We start from the raw sequence: 14,190 nt of genomic DNA, 5'->3' as shown, positions 1-14,190 counted from the left end.
TAAAGGTGCTAAATGTGAGATTGGGAGCATTTCTATTGCCTCCGCACGGCTCTCAACATGGCGATGGCTGAGCCAGCGGCTCGCACCTAACAGTGCAAACAACGGCAACACTGCTGGCAGAGGTGACAGTGTTAACCTGGGGGGGGGGGGAACCAGAGGGTGGGTGCTATGTTTTTCGCAACAACGCCGTCAGTCGGGACGGATCTGTAACCGCCGTATGAGAGCAGTGCAGAGTGGCGGCCGCGAGCTAGCCAATGGGGCACGCTCATATGCACGAACATGCACTAAAAACATGCGTGGCCGGCCCGGCGATGTCAACAAAGAGGGTGAAAAGAGATGCTGCAGCACAGCCGGTATGACAAAAATAAAAGTGTTTTTTGAACATTGAAGCATGTTGCCCAAAATACAACTATGCACCTGAAAATAAGCATTATAGGTCGTCTTTAATATGATGCCATAACATTATATACCCTGAAAAAAATATCACTGACTTCTGTTTCATTATGGTTCATTCAAAACAAAACAATGTGAATGTTTTTAGTTGATTACAGACGTTGATATGGATAATTTCTTTTGGTTCAGTCATGCTTAGAGCAGCACACAGCTTAGAGGTCAAGGGTTTTTCTTATTTTTGTATTCTTTCCCAGTAGTGGTCTAATTCAACACGTGTTCGTGTGGAGCTGGTCCTTAATCAGGACTCAAGGTCAACTTCACCCTGTGGCTCGAGGGAGCACATTAAGGCAAGATAACAAGATTAAACTGGAGGGAAGGGAGGCACTTCAGTTAGTTTTGTAATGACCAGGATTGTCTGGCAGGTGGCAGTGTTGAACAAGCATGATGGGCTGCTCTGTCAGAGTTTGCACAGCAGAGCAGACCCTCATAGAGAATGAGGTAACGCTTTCATTGGGGAAAATTACACACATACCATAAGTGTTTTTCCTCAACACTTATTTTTGTGTAATTTTAAGACAATGAGTGTTTATTGGTTGTTGTTTATTAGAGGAAAGGATGAGAAAAGCATCTTGGTTTTCTTGTTTTTGTTTGTCATGGTGACTTTTGGTGGCTTTCTTATGGGTTGGGTTGCATTTTGCAGACTGAGCTTCAGGCACAATCATCCTTTGAGAGACCAAAAAAACAAACAAACAATAACAAAAAAAATCCAGTTAATTATTCATGTTCATCAAATGGTGACATTTTTTTTCTTATGAGCCCTTATTTATCTCTTAAACAGCCACTTGTGGTTTTAAAAAGTTTCTTGAAAGCTTTTTCGCTGTAACACTTTTTGAAGTTATTTTTTTAATAGATCAAAGCTGGAATGCAATTAAAAAGACTTGTTATGAACAGTCATAGAGGAACTTTTATTTGGCTCTGATTTCATCAAGAAAATCTCTCAATTCAAATGTTATCCTGAAACATTTGTCTCTGGCCTACAAGTTATAGGTTGAAATCTTCAAAATCATGTTTTCACCACCCAGTGTAAACGGGGGCACGACCTCAAAGCAGTTCTTATATTACTGTGCTTGTAAAAAATAAATAAAAAAAAGACATTAGAGTCTGATTGCAGCCGTGGGGGAGGGGGTTATTATTATTGGTTATTGATTGATTTTTGGTTTATGTAGAACAGGAACGCCCACGTAGCTACTGACTTCTTTTTTTGCCCAGTAACTATATTGTCCTGTTCGTGTCAGTCAAATCAGTAGCTATGCATTCGGTTCTAAGTATGATTTAACTAAAATTCTAAAATCATTTCACCATTATTTGTGACTTTGATGAAACAAATGGGACAAACTAAGCTAAGTAATTGCTTAGTGTTACATTAATATAGGTCATTTGTACCAATTTGACCGTAACAAAGCTAGCTTCCAGCATACAATTCAACATCCACCGAAGCTAATAATGTAATGATGCTCGTAGTAAAATGTGAATTCCTTTTTAAGCTACATAGCATGATTTTAAAGGAAGGAGCTGCCTTGGATACTGGTGACAAATCTCGGGTATGGCTGCCGTTGATGAAGGACGTAGGGTAATAACAGACAGAATGAACTGTGCGTTGAGAAAGTAGAGAAGAAGAAAAGGTGGGCGTTCTTGTAACACATAAGAGCCAATCAAAACAGTGGGTGTTCCAGTCAAGCTCTACAGGAACGCCCCTCCGCGGGCGGCGGCAATCAGACTCGTCTCAAAAAAAGAAGAGAAATGATAACTGACATACAATATTTACACTTTACAATGGCTTTTAAACATATTACAGTTATGTAAATAAAAACATACATTTAGGATTTTACAAATGGCATAAACATTTAACGACTAATCGACACAGCACAAACAAATATTTTCCAGCGGAGAGCGATTACTCTGACTGTCGAACACATCTGAACACTTCCAAAACAAGAAAAAGCATTACTTGCACACTTCTGTACACGAATGCAACGCAGGTATGGAGGGTTTTTACTGACTTCAATCGTTCTGGACACGCTGATGTAGGGAAAAGAAGTGCGCTGTGAAGTTTTTACCAGTTGAATCCCTCCTTTGTATAACAGCAAGTCAACAACAAATAACATCAAGGGCTAAAACTCAAAGTGCAACGCCAAGCTCTGAATCTGATGAACGATGCTGTGAATGCGTGATTAATCTCAGAGTTCAAGAATATCAAAGCCATACAAAATCCAAATGGAATGTTGTGAAGGCGGAAAAAGACGGGACAGATACGGTAAAACATCTATTTGGACACGGTCGAGGGGGGAGCTTGGAGAGCTCACAGCGCTGAAGTCATCCAGCTTGGCTTGCACACTCGAGGACAAAGTGAGCGTGAACGTTAAACATACAAACACCAGAGTTAATGCTGAATTATTTGGTGTTGGTGTAATTCTCTGGAACACAATCAGTCTGTCGAATCTGTCGAGACTCCGCAAGCGTCTGCCAGTTATCAGGAGAACATGTGGAGCGTCCAACACATGCCCCGAGCAGTGTGTCAGTCTGAAATGTGTGAAAAGTACTTTTCCTGTTTAGTACTTTTCCGCAAAAATGAATTTATAAGGGAATAAAAGTGCCTGACTGTGAGGCGGTAAAACGAGCTGATCGGATTAATCCCACAATAAAAACGTAGTGTGAGGGTTTAATATGAGTCCAAAGAAAAAGATTTGATTAATATCTAATTTGTAGCACCGTGGCAACATGGATAGAAAAGATGTATTTGGTATTGAATACATCATAAAAATGTGAAAAACTGAATAAATAGCATTGCTCCACGGCTCACACGCTACACTGACAATGTGCCGAGTTGTGCTCCATTTCCCTTTATCTTCATTTTAGTCCAAAACAAAAACTTGTTTGCGCTTCAAATATTCAAGCAACTGGTTATAAAAACATCAGATATATTTCAGCATTTCATTTTGAGAAAAAAAGTATAAAAGTCACCAAAGAATGCAAAAAAAAATATTCTAAAATTACACCATGTTTCCTTCTTTTCAAAACTTTTCCACTGGGGAAAAAATCACTCTTGATGTCCTGTGCACAAACTGGTGATATCGCAGTTAAATAGTTAAATAGATAAATAGTTCATTGGTACCTGAGTGAGGACAACAAAAGCACCTTTTAGAGGCGTAGCACCGAGGTGTGATGTCAGCCCCCTTTCACTGGAAACTCTGGGATACTTCCGACTGTCCGAAAAGGTCTCACAGAGTCTCAGTAATTAGTGCAAATCAAGAAAGTCTCCTTCTGTTGGTGGGAGATCTACGCGTCCATGACGTCAAGAGCTCAGCTGTCCTTATGAGTCTTTGGTGGTCTGTAGGGCAACATCGGCACAGGTCTGAAACGAAAGCATGAACGTCATCACCACAGTAAAGATACAATTTTGTGTTATTCCAAATGCAATCAGAAACGTAACGTGCATAATTTTGTATTTGTATGAAATACAAATCCATGTTATACACTACAGTATATACTAATGCAAAACATCCCCTTTCAGACATGCACCTCGCTGCGTTAATCTGATGGCAATTTAACATGTCTGAATAAGCACAAGTCACTTAAAAGTCACGATGGTAATCTCAATAGGCTGGATCGACTGTAATAACATTTTTGATTGAATTGAAATTGTAAAGTCTACACAGCATAAGGGCGGAGGTTTTCATATGGTTGATATTTCAACATGAGCTGAAATCTTGCTGAAACACATATGAGCTATTAAAGTCCAGGGGTTTATGAATTCATATGTGTCCCCACCAATGCTGAAACGAAACCTTCACTCTTGCTACAGCAGCACAAGGTTAGATCGGTGTAATAAAGCTATCATGTCTCATGCACAAAGAGGATAAAAGCAGTTTAATAAACCAGGAAACATTGCAAATGAGCCAGTTTTAAGTTGCCGAGGAGGGTATTCTTAAATCAGTCTGAAAATGATTTTCCCCAAGTGGTGTAGCGCAAAAGGGGTAAAAATAAAAACAATCAGACCAGCACTCCCAACTGTCTGGACGAAATTATGAATACAGCATATGAGCAAATAGGAAATTAATGAGTGTCACGAGAGTCTAAAAAAAGATGAAATTGATGAGAAAATGTATTAGGAGGTTCACTAGTGAGAAGAGGGGGCAAGTGTCCCTCATGCTCACGACGGTCATTAACCCATTTGTGACTGCAACTGAAAATGTTTTATTTCCTTTGCTGGAAGTGTTCTCTGGGCTTGTGAATGTGAATACATTTCCAAATCCGTTAAGCTGAAAAGAGAGTTTCTCTTATCATACTATATCTAGTATTGGGGCACATACTGTTTTTGTAATCGACTCCATTATCATAGAACATTACTGTATCTCAGAAACTACAAGGAGCACAATTAAGTTTTTGGTATCTATGAGCTCATAACAAGTTGAATATGAAAGATATGCACACAAATGCAGTGTAAGTTTCATATGGAAAACATTTAATAGACACAATGTTAGCAGTTTTTCGTCATTTTTCAAAAGTTCTGATTTCGACTATTAATAAAAGTGTGATTTTTCATGTGATCTAAAGATTACACAGTTTTCCCGTTAGATACTTGCCCAAAGAATGTCTGTACCAAATGTCAACTGTTGACCAATCAGAACAAATGTTTTGGCATTTTTCCTTATCATACTAAATATAGTCTTTGGGCACAAATGGGTTAATGAAGGCTTCAATGGAAAATCCATCAGTAATGCAGCCTGTGACGGAACAGAAAACACTTCTTTTCTTCCCTGATATCACTATTTTACTGCAATGCTTCCTCTTGTGCACCAGGTGCCAAAACATTGTGCAAGTGCTGTGGCTCCTATCGTGTCTGAATAAAGCTGTGACAAAACATTTCATCACTTTAACAGACAGATGAAGCTAACATGTCTGGAAAGGGCTATAAAGACCATATGAGACATCTTTGTCACGTTGCACTGACCTGCTGGGTAAAGGGATGCTGGGTGGAGGCCTGGGCACAGTTGGGATAGGTATGGGGAGGGGTCCGGTTCCGAGGATGCGGACCCCTGCTGCTGTGAAACTGTGACCCAGCCGAGAGCTCCTCCCTAGTGGGTCTGCAGGTAGGGGCTTCTGGGGTGGACGGGGTTTCTCAAAGTCCTGAAAAAGAAAGTCCAATTTGGCCCATCAAGTCAAATATACTCATTTTAATGTGTCTATAGAATGAAAGAGAACAGTGTCGTCCTGTATTTAAATCCACAAATCGCATTAATCCTATCTTGAGACATATTATATGGAAACCCTGAATACTATATCACGTCACCTTCTACCTCCCTCTGAATATGGATTAGCCGTATTGCAGCTATCTGGAGACAAAGACAGACACGTTTCACTAGAGGGCACTGTGTTATCAGTGTCTGTCTCTGAATTCCCACAGCTAACACGAGTTGAATCCCAAACCTCCTCCTCCTCTGTCTCCGCCACCTCTGTGGAGGTGCTGTGTGGGTGTAGAAGGTTATCTGAATGAGGTGCCATCATGTGTTACTAATCTACAGCAAGGAGGCGAGGCAGTGATACACATCTGCTACCAGAAGCCCCACATGCACACATATGTGAACAAAACCTCCCCACACAGGACCACAACGCGCACTCTCAGAGGAATATAGGGACAAACTTAAAACCAATGCACACACAGAGAGTGAAAAAAAAGTGTTCCACATCATGCATGGGTGAGCGCCGGAAGGTTTCATGAGTCAGTCAAGACGTGACTGAGTTTGTCACATCAACATACAGACTTACAGTTATAAACGTGAGCGTTCAGTGCTGTGACCCAGAGGCCTCGAACACAGCAAGGTTTCACATCAGCAGAACGTTGCATGGAGGAGATTTTTATCCTAACATGTCAGTTATATGATCAGAAGTATGTAGACATCCCTGTTTCGTGGTCTGGGCTAGGTAGCCGGTTTTACACGGTGTTTGGGCACGCACGGATTACATTAATTTCCCACCGCCCCCCACCGTTGTTTTGCTTTTTTAAAATAGAAATAAAACCTATTTAGTTAATTTTCATGTCTCAGAGCAGTGTCTGGTCCGTACGGTGTCTCAGCACAGAGCAGCAGGAGTCAGATTTAACACAAATGGGATGAGGGCGAGCATTTCAGATTTAAACCCAAAGCTATAAGGGAACCACAACCAGGAGACCAGAGAGGCCAAACATACAGCCATCCAACGTTAAAGATCAAAGTAAGCGCGCTACATACAGTATATTGAGTGTCATCTTTTCTTGTAAAATGTCCAATGTAATCGATAACACCGGTGTATTCATGAGTTTATTAACCGGTTGGAAAATGTCCTTACCGTGACATACCTAGCCTGGGCCCTTTGGTTCCAATTAAGGTAGGTTAAATCAAACAATGCTATTTTAGACAGCAGCATGGTGCTTCAAACTGTGTGGCAACACATAGGAGATGACTTTTTCTTGTTTCAACATGACAATGTCACACTACACCACACAAGATCTGTAAAAAGAAATGGTTTTTTTTAGGTTGGGATTGGAGGAACTCAACTTGCCTGCACAGACAGAGCCCTGACCTCAACACCATCCAACACCTTTGTGATGACTTGGTTATTTGCTATTGCATTTATAGCACGGTCAACAATCCCATATGGGCATTGCGTTTGGGTCTCCACATTTTGGCCATGTATGTTAGTGTGTTATTGCAGGTTTAAATAAGTGAGGGAAATATCAAATTAGGACTATAAATAATGACTATTTTCATTATCGGTAAATCTGCTGTTTAATTTCTCTATTGAACCATTTATCTTTTTGTCTATAAACTGTCGAAAAATAGGAAAAATCCCCATCACAACTTCCCACAGCCCAAGCTGACGTCTTCAAATTGTTTGTTTTGTCTGACCAACAGTCCTAAACCAAAGATATGCATTTTAATTATCATAGAAGACTAAGAAAAACAGCAAATATTGACATTTGAGCAGTCAGAGCAAGATCGTTTTAAGAACTTTTTGATTCAAAATTCATCAACAATTAAATGATTATCAAAATAGTTGCCTATTAATTGTTGTTGATTGACCAATCGACCAGCTGTATGAAATACAGTCAGTGACGTCACAAATTAAGCAATAACTTGAGATATAACATATTCCAAACATATTTAAAGGCTACATCCTTTCCAAAGTATCACAAGCCACATTATGAATTGTTGCTATTGTTTTTGTATTTTCTATTGTTTTGATAACTTCTTACTGGATAACAGTAGACATATAATATATTACTCATGCCATATAATATTCATTAGCTAAGGTGCACTGTAGTAACCTCTTTACGGAGAGAAAATTACTTTTACAAACTTGAAATGTGTAAAACTCTCTCCATACGACAGCCCAAAGCTTTTAAGATGCAGTTAAAAACACGAGATGCCCCACAGAGGTTGAAATGTTATGATGCTTTGATCAGATTAACTCCGTTAAGATCACACAGCAGGTCCGTTGTACTACGAATCGGCATCACAGTCCCATGTGGATGCTGTTTTTAACTTGTTGAGAGTTTGGGGGTAATCAAATGTGCACAGTAGGGGAGTTCTGTGATCCCAATAGAGGAAAATCTGTGTGAATATTAACTGAAACTAACAGAGCATCTCACACATACAGTGTACCACCCACTGTGATCTTTAATTCTTGACAAATTCCTACATTTGTAAATTATGGACGGGTTTAGTTGAAGTGAAGAATAACTCCCCCAGAAACACACAAAAAAAGGCTGTTTTTCAAAGGCGTGCACAGACAAAAACAAAGATGTAAACGGACAGATGCATCCACTCAAATGCAAGAATAATCCAGGACCCATGTGTATTCTAATGCCGCTCTTGGCAGAAAACCTCACGCTGTAACTGGAGCCTTGGTGGTGTTCGCATGTCTTAATCCAAAATGAAGGATTGCACTGTCCTCCGTGGCTTGAGAAAGATCTACGAGCCTCACACGCACCTTTCAAAACCCTCCGGAGGAACTGAAACATGCGTGGCCGTCTGGCCAGAGGTAAAGCTATTTTTCTAAGTTCCTGAAAAGATGACATTTTGGAAAAAGGCACGACGATGCTGCAGTCTGCTTCTGCAGTGCGCCTGAACAGAGCTTTTTTTGCTTCACATTTATTTTTGCTACAGTTATCTGATATGTATTTTTAAAGATAATAACGAGCAGGTCTGTTTGTGAAAATTCTCAGCTCCCACACGGTTTTATTTTCATGCACTGCCTCATTGTACCAGATGCAGGACAGGCCTCAACATTAATGGGGTGCAATTGGCACACGAGCATAAGTTAGCCTGCGAAAAAATATATTAAAAAATGAGACATATTGGCACAGACAGCAGGGGAGGTTGTGTCAAGTATTACAATGAGCTCGTAATGCACTTTCTATTGAAGGGTTGATGTCCTGTACGTCCTCGCTGGCCTGTTATTAAATCTCAATAGAACCCCCTTCCTCTGGTTCTGACCTACAGGTGCCGTCTCTACTCGCTCCATCTGTTTCATTACAGCGAAATGAGCTAGTAGATTTTAGCAGGTAGCAGAGTTTCATTGTTTTGGCAGGTCAGCGAGCAGCCTATTTATAAAGCAAGCAGTGGCCTCTCAGCTAAAGTGCATCTTTAGTTGGCACACGTTCATATCAATCAAGGGTGATATGCTCTAATGAGCGATATGGACAACACCATCCAGAGCTGGATATGAAACGAGTTGTTTCTGCTGCTCAGTGGCAGAATAAATATTCAGATCCTTTACTAAAGTAAAAGTACCAATACAGCTATCTAAAAATACTCTGGTACAAGTGAAAGTCCTGCACTTAAAATCCTACTTCTGTAAAAGTACAGAAGTATCATCAGCAAAACGTACTTCAAGTGTCAAAAGTTTAAGGACTGGTTCTACAGAAAAATGGCCCTTGACTGGCATATTATTATACATTACATAATACATTGTTAATACAGATTCACCAATATGAACGTTAAGCAGAATTTACATTTTTCTGCTGCATCTGGTCAAAGTGGAGCTAGTTTTAACTACTTCATATTATATATTAGGGCTGTCAATAGATTATAACATTTAATCGCAATTAATCGCATGATTGTCCATAGTTAATCATGATTACTCACAAATTAATCACACATTTTTTATCTGTTCAAAATGTACCTTAAAGGGAGATTTGTCAAGTATTTAATGCTCTTATCAACATGGGAGTGGGCAAATATGCTTGCTTTATGCAAATGTATGTATATATTTATTATTGGAAGTCAATTAACAACACAAAACGATGACAAATATTGTCCAGAAACCCTCACAGGTACTGCATTTAGCATAAAAAATATGCTCAGATCATAACATGGCAAACTGCAGCCTAACAGACAACAACAGCTGTCAGTGTGTCAGTGTGCTGACTTGACTATGACTTGCCCCAAACTGCATGTGATTATCATAAAGTGGGCATGTCTGTAAAGGGGAGACTCGTGGGTACCCATAGAACCCATTTTCATTTATATATCTTGAGGTCAGAGGTCAAGGGACCCCTTTGAAAATGACCATGACAGTTTTTCCACACCAAAATTTAGCGTAAGTTTGGAGCGTTATTTAACCTCCTTCACCAGTGGATTCCTTAGGTTTTCTAGTTTCATATGATACGAGTATCTTCACTCTAGCTTAAAAACTGAGCCCCGTACAAGCTAAAAATCCCAAATGGTAATGCTAAGTATTAATCTGAAAAGTAATTAGTAACTATAGGTATAAAATAAATGTAGTGGAGTAAAAAGGTATCCAACAATATTTGCCTACAAAATGTAGTGGAGTAAAAGTATAAAGTAGCAGAAAATGGAAAAACCCAAGTTAAGTACAAGTACCTCAAAACTGTGCTTAAGTACAGTACTCGAGTAAATGTACTCAGTTACTTTCCACTACTGCTGCTGCTGCTGCTCACCTGAATGATTAACCTTGGAGGTATAAAAATTGGATCTCTGCACGCCTCCCACTAAGTCCTTCATGCTTTTGCTTTACATCTGGGATTATGTTATGCTCTTTAATCCAACAGAGAGAAAGTGTCACATCAAAAAAGCCAATGTCTTCCTCTATATTTAAAGCAGCACGCGTCCGTCGATTTTCCCGTGCACCCTGCTGCGGCTCACAGAGTGCCGACATCCAACACAATTGTCCTTGCTACGCTGGTACAGGAACGTATCAGGATTTGGATGCACCACCAAATCCACCGGAGGGATGGATTTACTATCTCCACTGCATCCAATACTGCTGGCTCAGCAGAAAGCAGCCGCCTTACTCAGGAGTTGGGTCACAGGGAGGGAGACGGATTGAACTTTGCTGTCGATATGTGTGCGAGCGAGACGACCGCAGTGCAGAATTGCAGTGCGTTCAGGTATCCTGACGCTTTGCTACAGCCTTTAAAAATGACCATACAGGTGGCTGTGCAAGTTTTAGACCATTAACTGCAATTTGCATATATTCTACATTACTGCAGAGCAGTTTTAAAGAGTACCTCGGCTTTCAGATTGATTTCCTTCCTTCCATTCCACTCTACTGCTTTCTGTTAATTTCAGTGAGACTTAAAAATTGCTTGACATATGATCATCCATCACAGTGAGCATGTCTCATTTATTGTTAAAGTTAAATTACTGTCATGTCGTAATGCAGTGTGAGCAGCGACTGATTTTAAACTCTTCATCTGTGTGTCCGAGGAAACTGCGACATCTGAGAAATTAGTAAATCCACTATTAATTTATAACAGCCATGTTTGTTTGTTGTTTATCTAATAGGTCTGATTTCCCAACAACATATCACATTGAGCTTGAGAGTTTATTCTTGACCTTGAAAACAGTAGTTGACAAAATGATCACACCACAGTATTCACTAAAGCTGGGTTTCCACCAAAAGTTCCCGGGACTTTTAGTCCCTGGAAACACGTTTCCAGGGACTAAAAGTTTCCTTCAGCCCATTTCTGAAAAAATAAATAAACGGTTTTGTCTCACTGTGACAATATTTACTGCTGCATATATTTACTGACGCAGGCTGGAGGTAGCAGAGGAAAATGAAACGAAGAGCATCTGTCTCCACAGTAAATCATCTGTTGAGTGTTTAATGGTTATTTATTTGTGCTTTAGAACGTAACTACCGCGAAACAGTGAGAGAATAACTTTTATTTCTCTCATTCACAGTACCGCCGTGTTACGTCTCTCTCTCTTCTACCACTCGCCCTCACGATCTCGCTCTCTTTTTTTTTTTAATGAGTCAGGAGGAAGCCGACAGCCGAGCCTAACTTTACTGTCAATGAAAAAGGAATGCTCTTCCATCACCCTAAAATGGTCCTAAATCGACACTGGAGTACTTCCTTGTTTATGAATGAAGCGGTACGCGAGTTGAAGCTGTTGAAGCAGCGGCGCTGTGTGTGTTTTTTCAATCAGCGATGAACATCCCTGCAAACCCCTTCCCCAAAGTTCTGGTACTTTAAGAAAGTACTAGCCCCCGACCAGGGCCTTTTGCGGGGGTATAAGGCCCCATAAAATGTCCCCGTAACATCATTTAGACCCTGGTCCCTGCGGTGGAAACCCAATGTGTTCCTCAAAAGGTTCTTATTTCCGGGATAAACTTCCTGCGGTGGAAACAGGGCTTAAGTATCTGTTCTGGAGCTTTCAACCGTATCACATGATCTTCCTGAGCAGATGGAGTTTACCCAGTAATCATGATGCTGTAGATGTTGAGATTCTCAGTTTTCTTTAGGGACTTCTTGTCCATGTTGGCTTAAAACGTGTTTGTCAGCGACTGTTTCCAAAGTCAAGAATGAACTTTCAATCGCAACTTTTAAGCCAACATGGACGAGAGGTCCTTAAAGTGCTCAGAAAAAAGGAAATTTGATCATCTACAGTTCCATAAGATCATATGATACAACTGAAAGCTCCAGAGCAGTGAGATTTGTTTTGTCAACAACATAGCCTATGATTGCAATACTTTTTTTTAGCAGCTGACTCAAAGATGTCTGAGTGCCCTTAAACGCACCACCAAGGATTGGTTAAGCTCCAATGACAATTAAATTTGACATTTATAAAAAAACGAAAACTAAATATTCACTGTGACCTATTTCGAGTCTCAGCAGGTTTATTTTCACACTTTATTAAAATGAAATAAAGTTGATGATTGCCTAGAATATGCTGTAGAAAAAATTAGTGTAGAAACCTGTGGTATGTTTTGGAAAATGGTCAGGAGTAATGTACAGTAACATATACACAACTTGAATTTAATGGGCTATGCATGCTGTATATACTGAATGGGCCATTAAAGCTGTGGTCTACAGGAAAATAAATTCCAGTTTTTAGAATATTAAAAGACAAGTTATGACAAAGTAAAAGCTACAAACTTTATATTTATGAATTCTTGAGTCACACCAACCTGGTTTACTCTGTACGATGACTGCTGGCGTGGCAGACTGAGAAAAGGTGGCACTCGAGGTGGCGAGAGGGCCGTGTGGACAGGCAGGACCCGGTGGTGGGCTGGGAGAGGAGGCAGAGTGGGCTGGCCCACGCTCAGAGACACCGGCATGGGATGGCTGATGTGTAAGGGCTGGTAGATGGGCAGTCTGCGCAGGCTGTGGGAGTGGAAGTTGTGTGGGGGGAGAAGAGGCTCCGCACTCAAGAGAGATGACTGAAAAGAGGATTTGAGAGGAAGTTATTTTCAATAGTTCCAGCAGTTAAGCATTATCTGTTATATGTTACACAGGCTTTTGTCATAGATGCTACTATACTACTAACATTAACAATCTCTATTGTATTCAAGTGTCCCAGTAAGTCATGATAGTGTGACAATGAGCCAGCACGCACGAAACCAGGACAACCGAAACCAAACCCAAAACCAAAGCAGCTAAATGGAACTCAGCAGTCATTCGTTTTTTCATTTACACCAAAGCTGTTGCATTGTCAAAGTGTGAAAAAGGCACATCACATCCGACTTCTTTAACACTTTTTCTCTTCCACTCTCAATACTCTTTTTTAACTTTTTACTTTTTATAATCTTTTATGAAGCAAAATGTCACCGATTTGCTGGTTTCAGCTTCTCAAACGTGAAGAATTTCCGCTTTTCTCACTTTTATGTGATTGTAAATGAAATAATAATTAAATATCTTTTGATTTTAGACTTTTGGTCAGACAAAACAAGCAACAATTTGAAGTACCGGGGTAGGGTCGCATTGCGTTGACGCAGGACACGTATTTGTGTCAATGTGTTTATCTATATAAAAGGGGTGGGAATCACCAGAGGCCCGACGATGCTATATTATCACAATACTTAAGTCACAATACGAAAATTTAAACATTTTGCGATATGCTGTGTATTGCGATAAGATATACTGTGATATATTGCGATTTATTACCTTTTTTTCAGCTGCAAATAAAACATCTGTTTTATCTAATAAGATAAAGTTTTCACTCTGTACATCTCAGAGTTTTCATTCACATATCTTGAGGTCAGAGGTCAAGGGAACCGTTTGGAAATGACCATGCCAGTTTTTCCTCGCCAAATTTACCGTACCTTTGGAGCGTTATTTAGCATTGTTCTCGACAAGCTAACATGACATGGTTGGTACCAATAGATTCCTTAGGTTTCTAGTTTCATATGATTCTTCACTCTAGATTTAAGGCTGAGCCAATACAACCTCTGAAAGACAGAATAGCTGTCGGGATTGTTAAGAGGTCAATAAATTATTTAATAAAAGATAGA

General features: G+C 40.0%; 1 protein-coding gene across 3 annotated transcripts in view; it reads right to left on the bottom strand.

Moving 5' to 3' along the window:
* Window positions 1–188: 188 nt before the first annotated feature.
* Window positions 189–14,190, bottom strand: part of adam12b (ADAM metallopeptidase domain 12b) — a 113,302-nt gene continuing 99,300 nt past the window's right edge. For 2 of the 3 annotated variants that reach the window (XM_074646128.1, XM_074646129.1), the window contains exons 21-23: window positions 12,868–13,119; window positions 5,405–5,580; window positions 190–3,805 (exon numbers count right to left, since the gene is read on the bottom strand). In XM_074646128.1, coding sequence (XP_074502229.1) covers window positions 3,754–3,805; window positions 5,405–5,580; window positions 12,868–13,119 — 480 coding nt within the window. In that variant the 3' untranslated portion in view covers window positions 190–3,753. Of the gene's footprint in view, window positions 3,806–5,404; window positions 5,581–12,867; window positions 13,120–14,190 lie in introns of all 3 variants that reach the window. The other variant, XM_074646130.1, reaches the window with a different exon arrangement.

The sequence above is a fragment of the Sebastes fasciatus genome, chromosome 9 (genome assembly GCF_043250625.1).
Source record: "Sebastes fasciatus isolate fSebFas1 chromosome 9, fSebFas1.pri, whole genome shotgun sequence".
NCBI classification, from domain to species: Eukaryota; Metazoa; Chordata; class Actinopteri; order Perciformes; family Sebastidae; genus Sebastes; species Sebastes fasciatus.
Note: the sequence above shows the minus strand (reverse complement) of the source record. Positions and strands in the feature narration are given on the sequence as shown.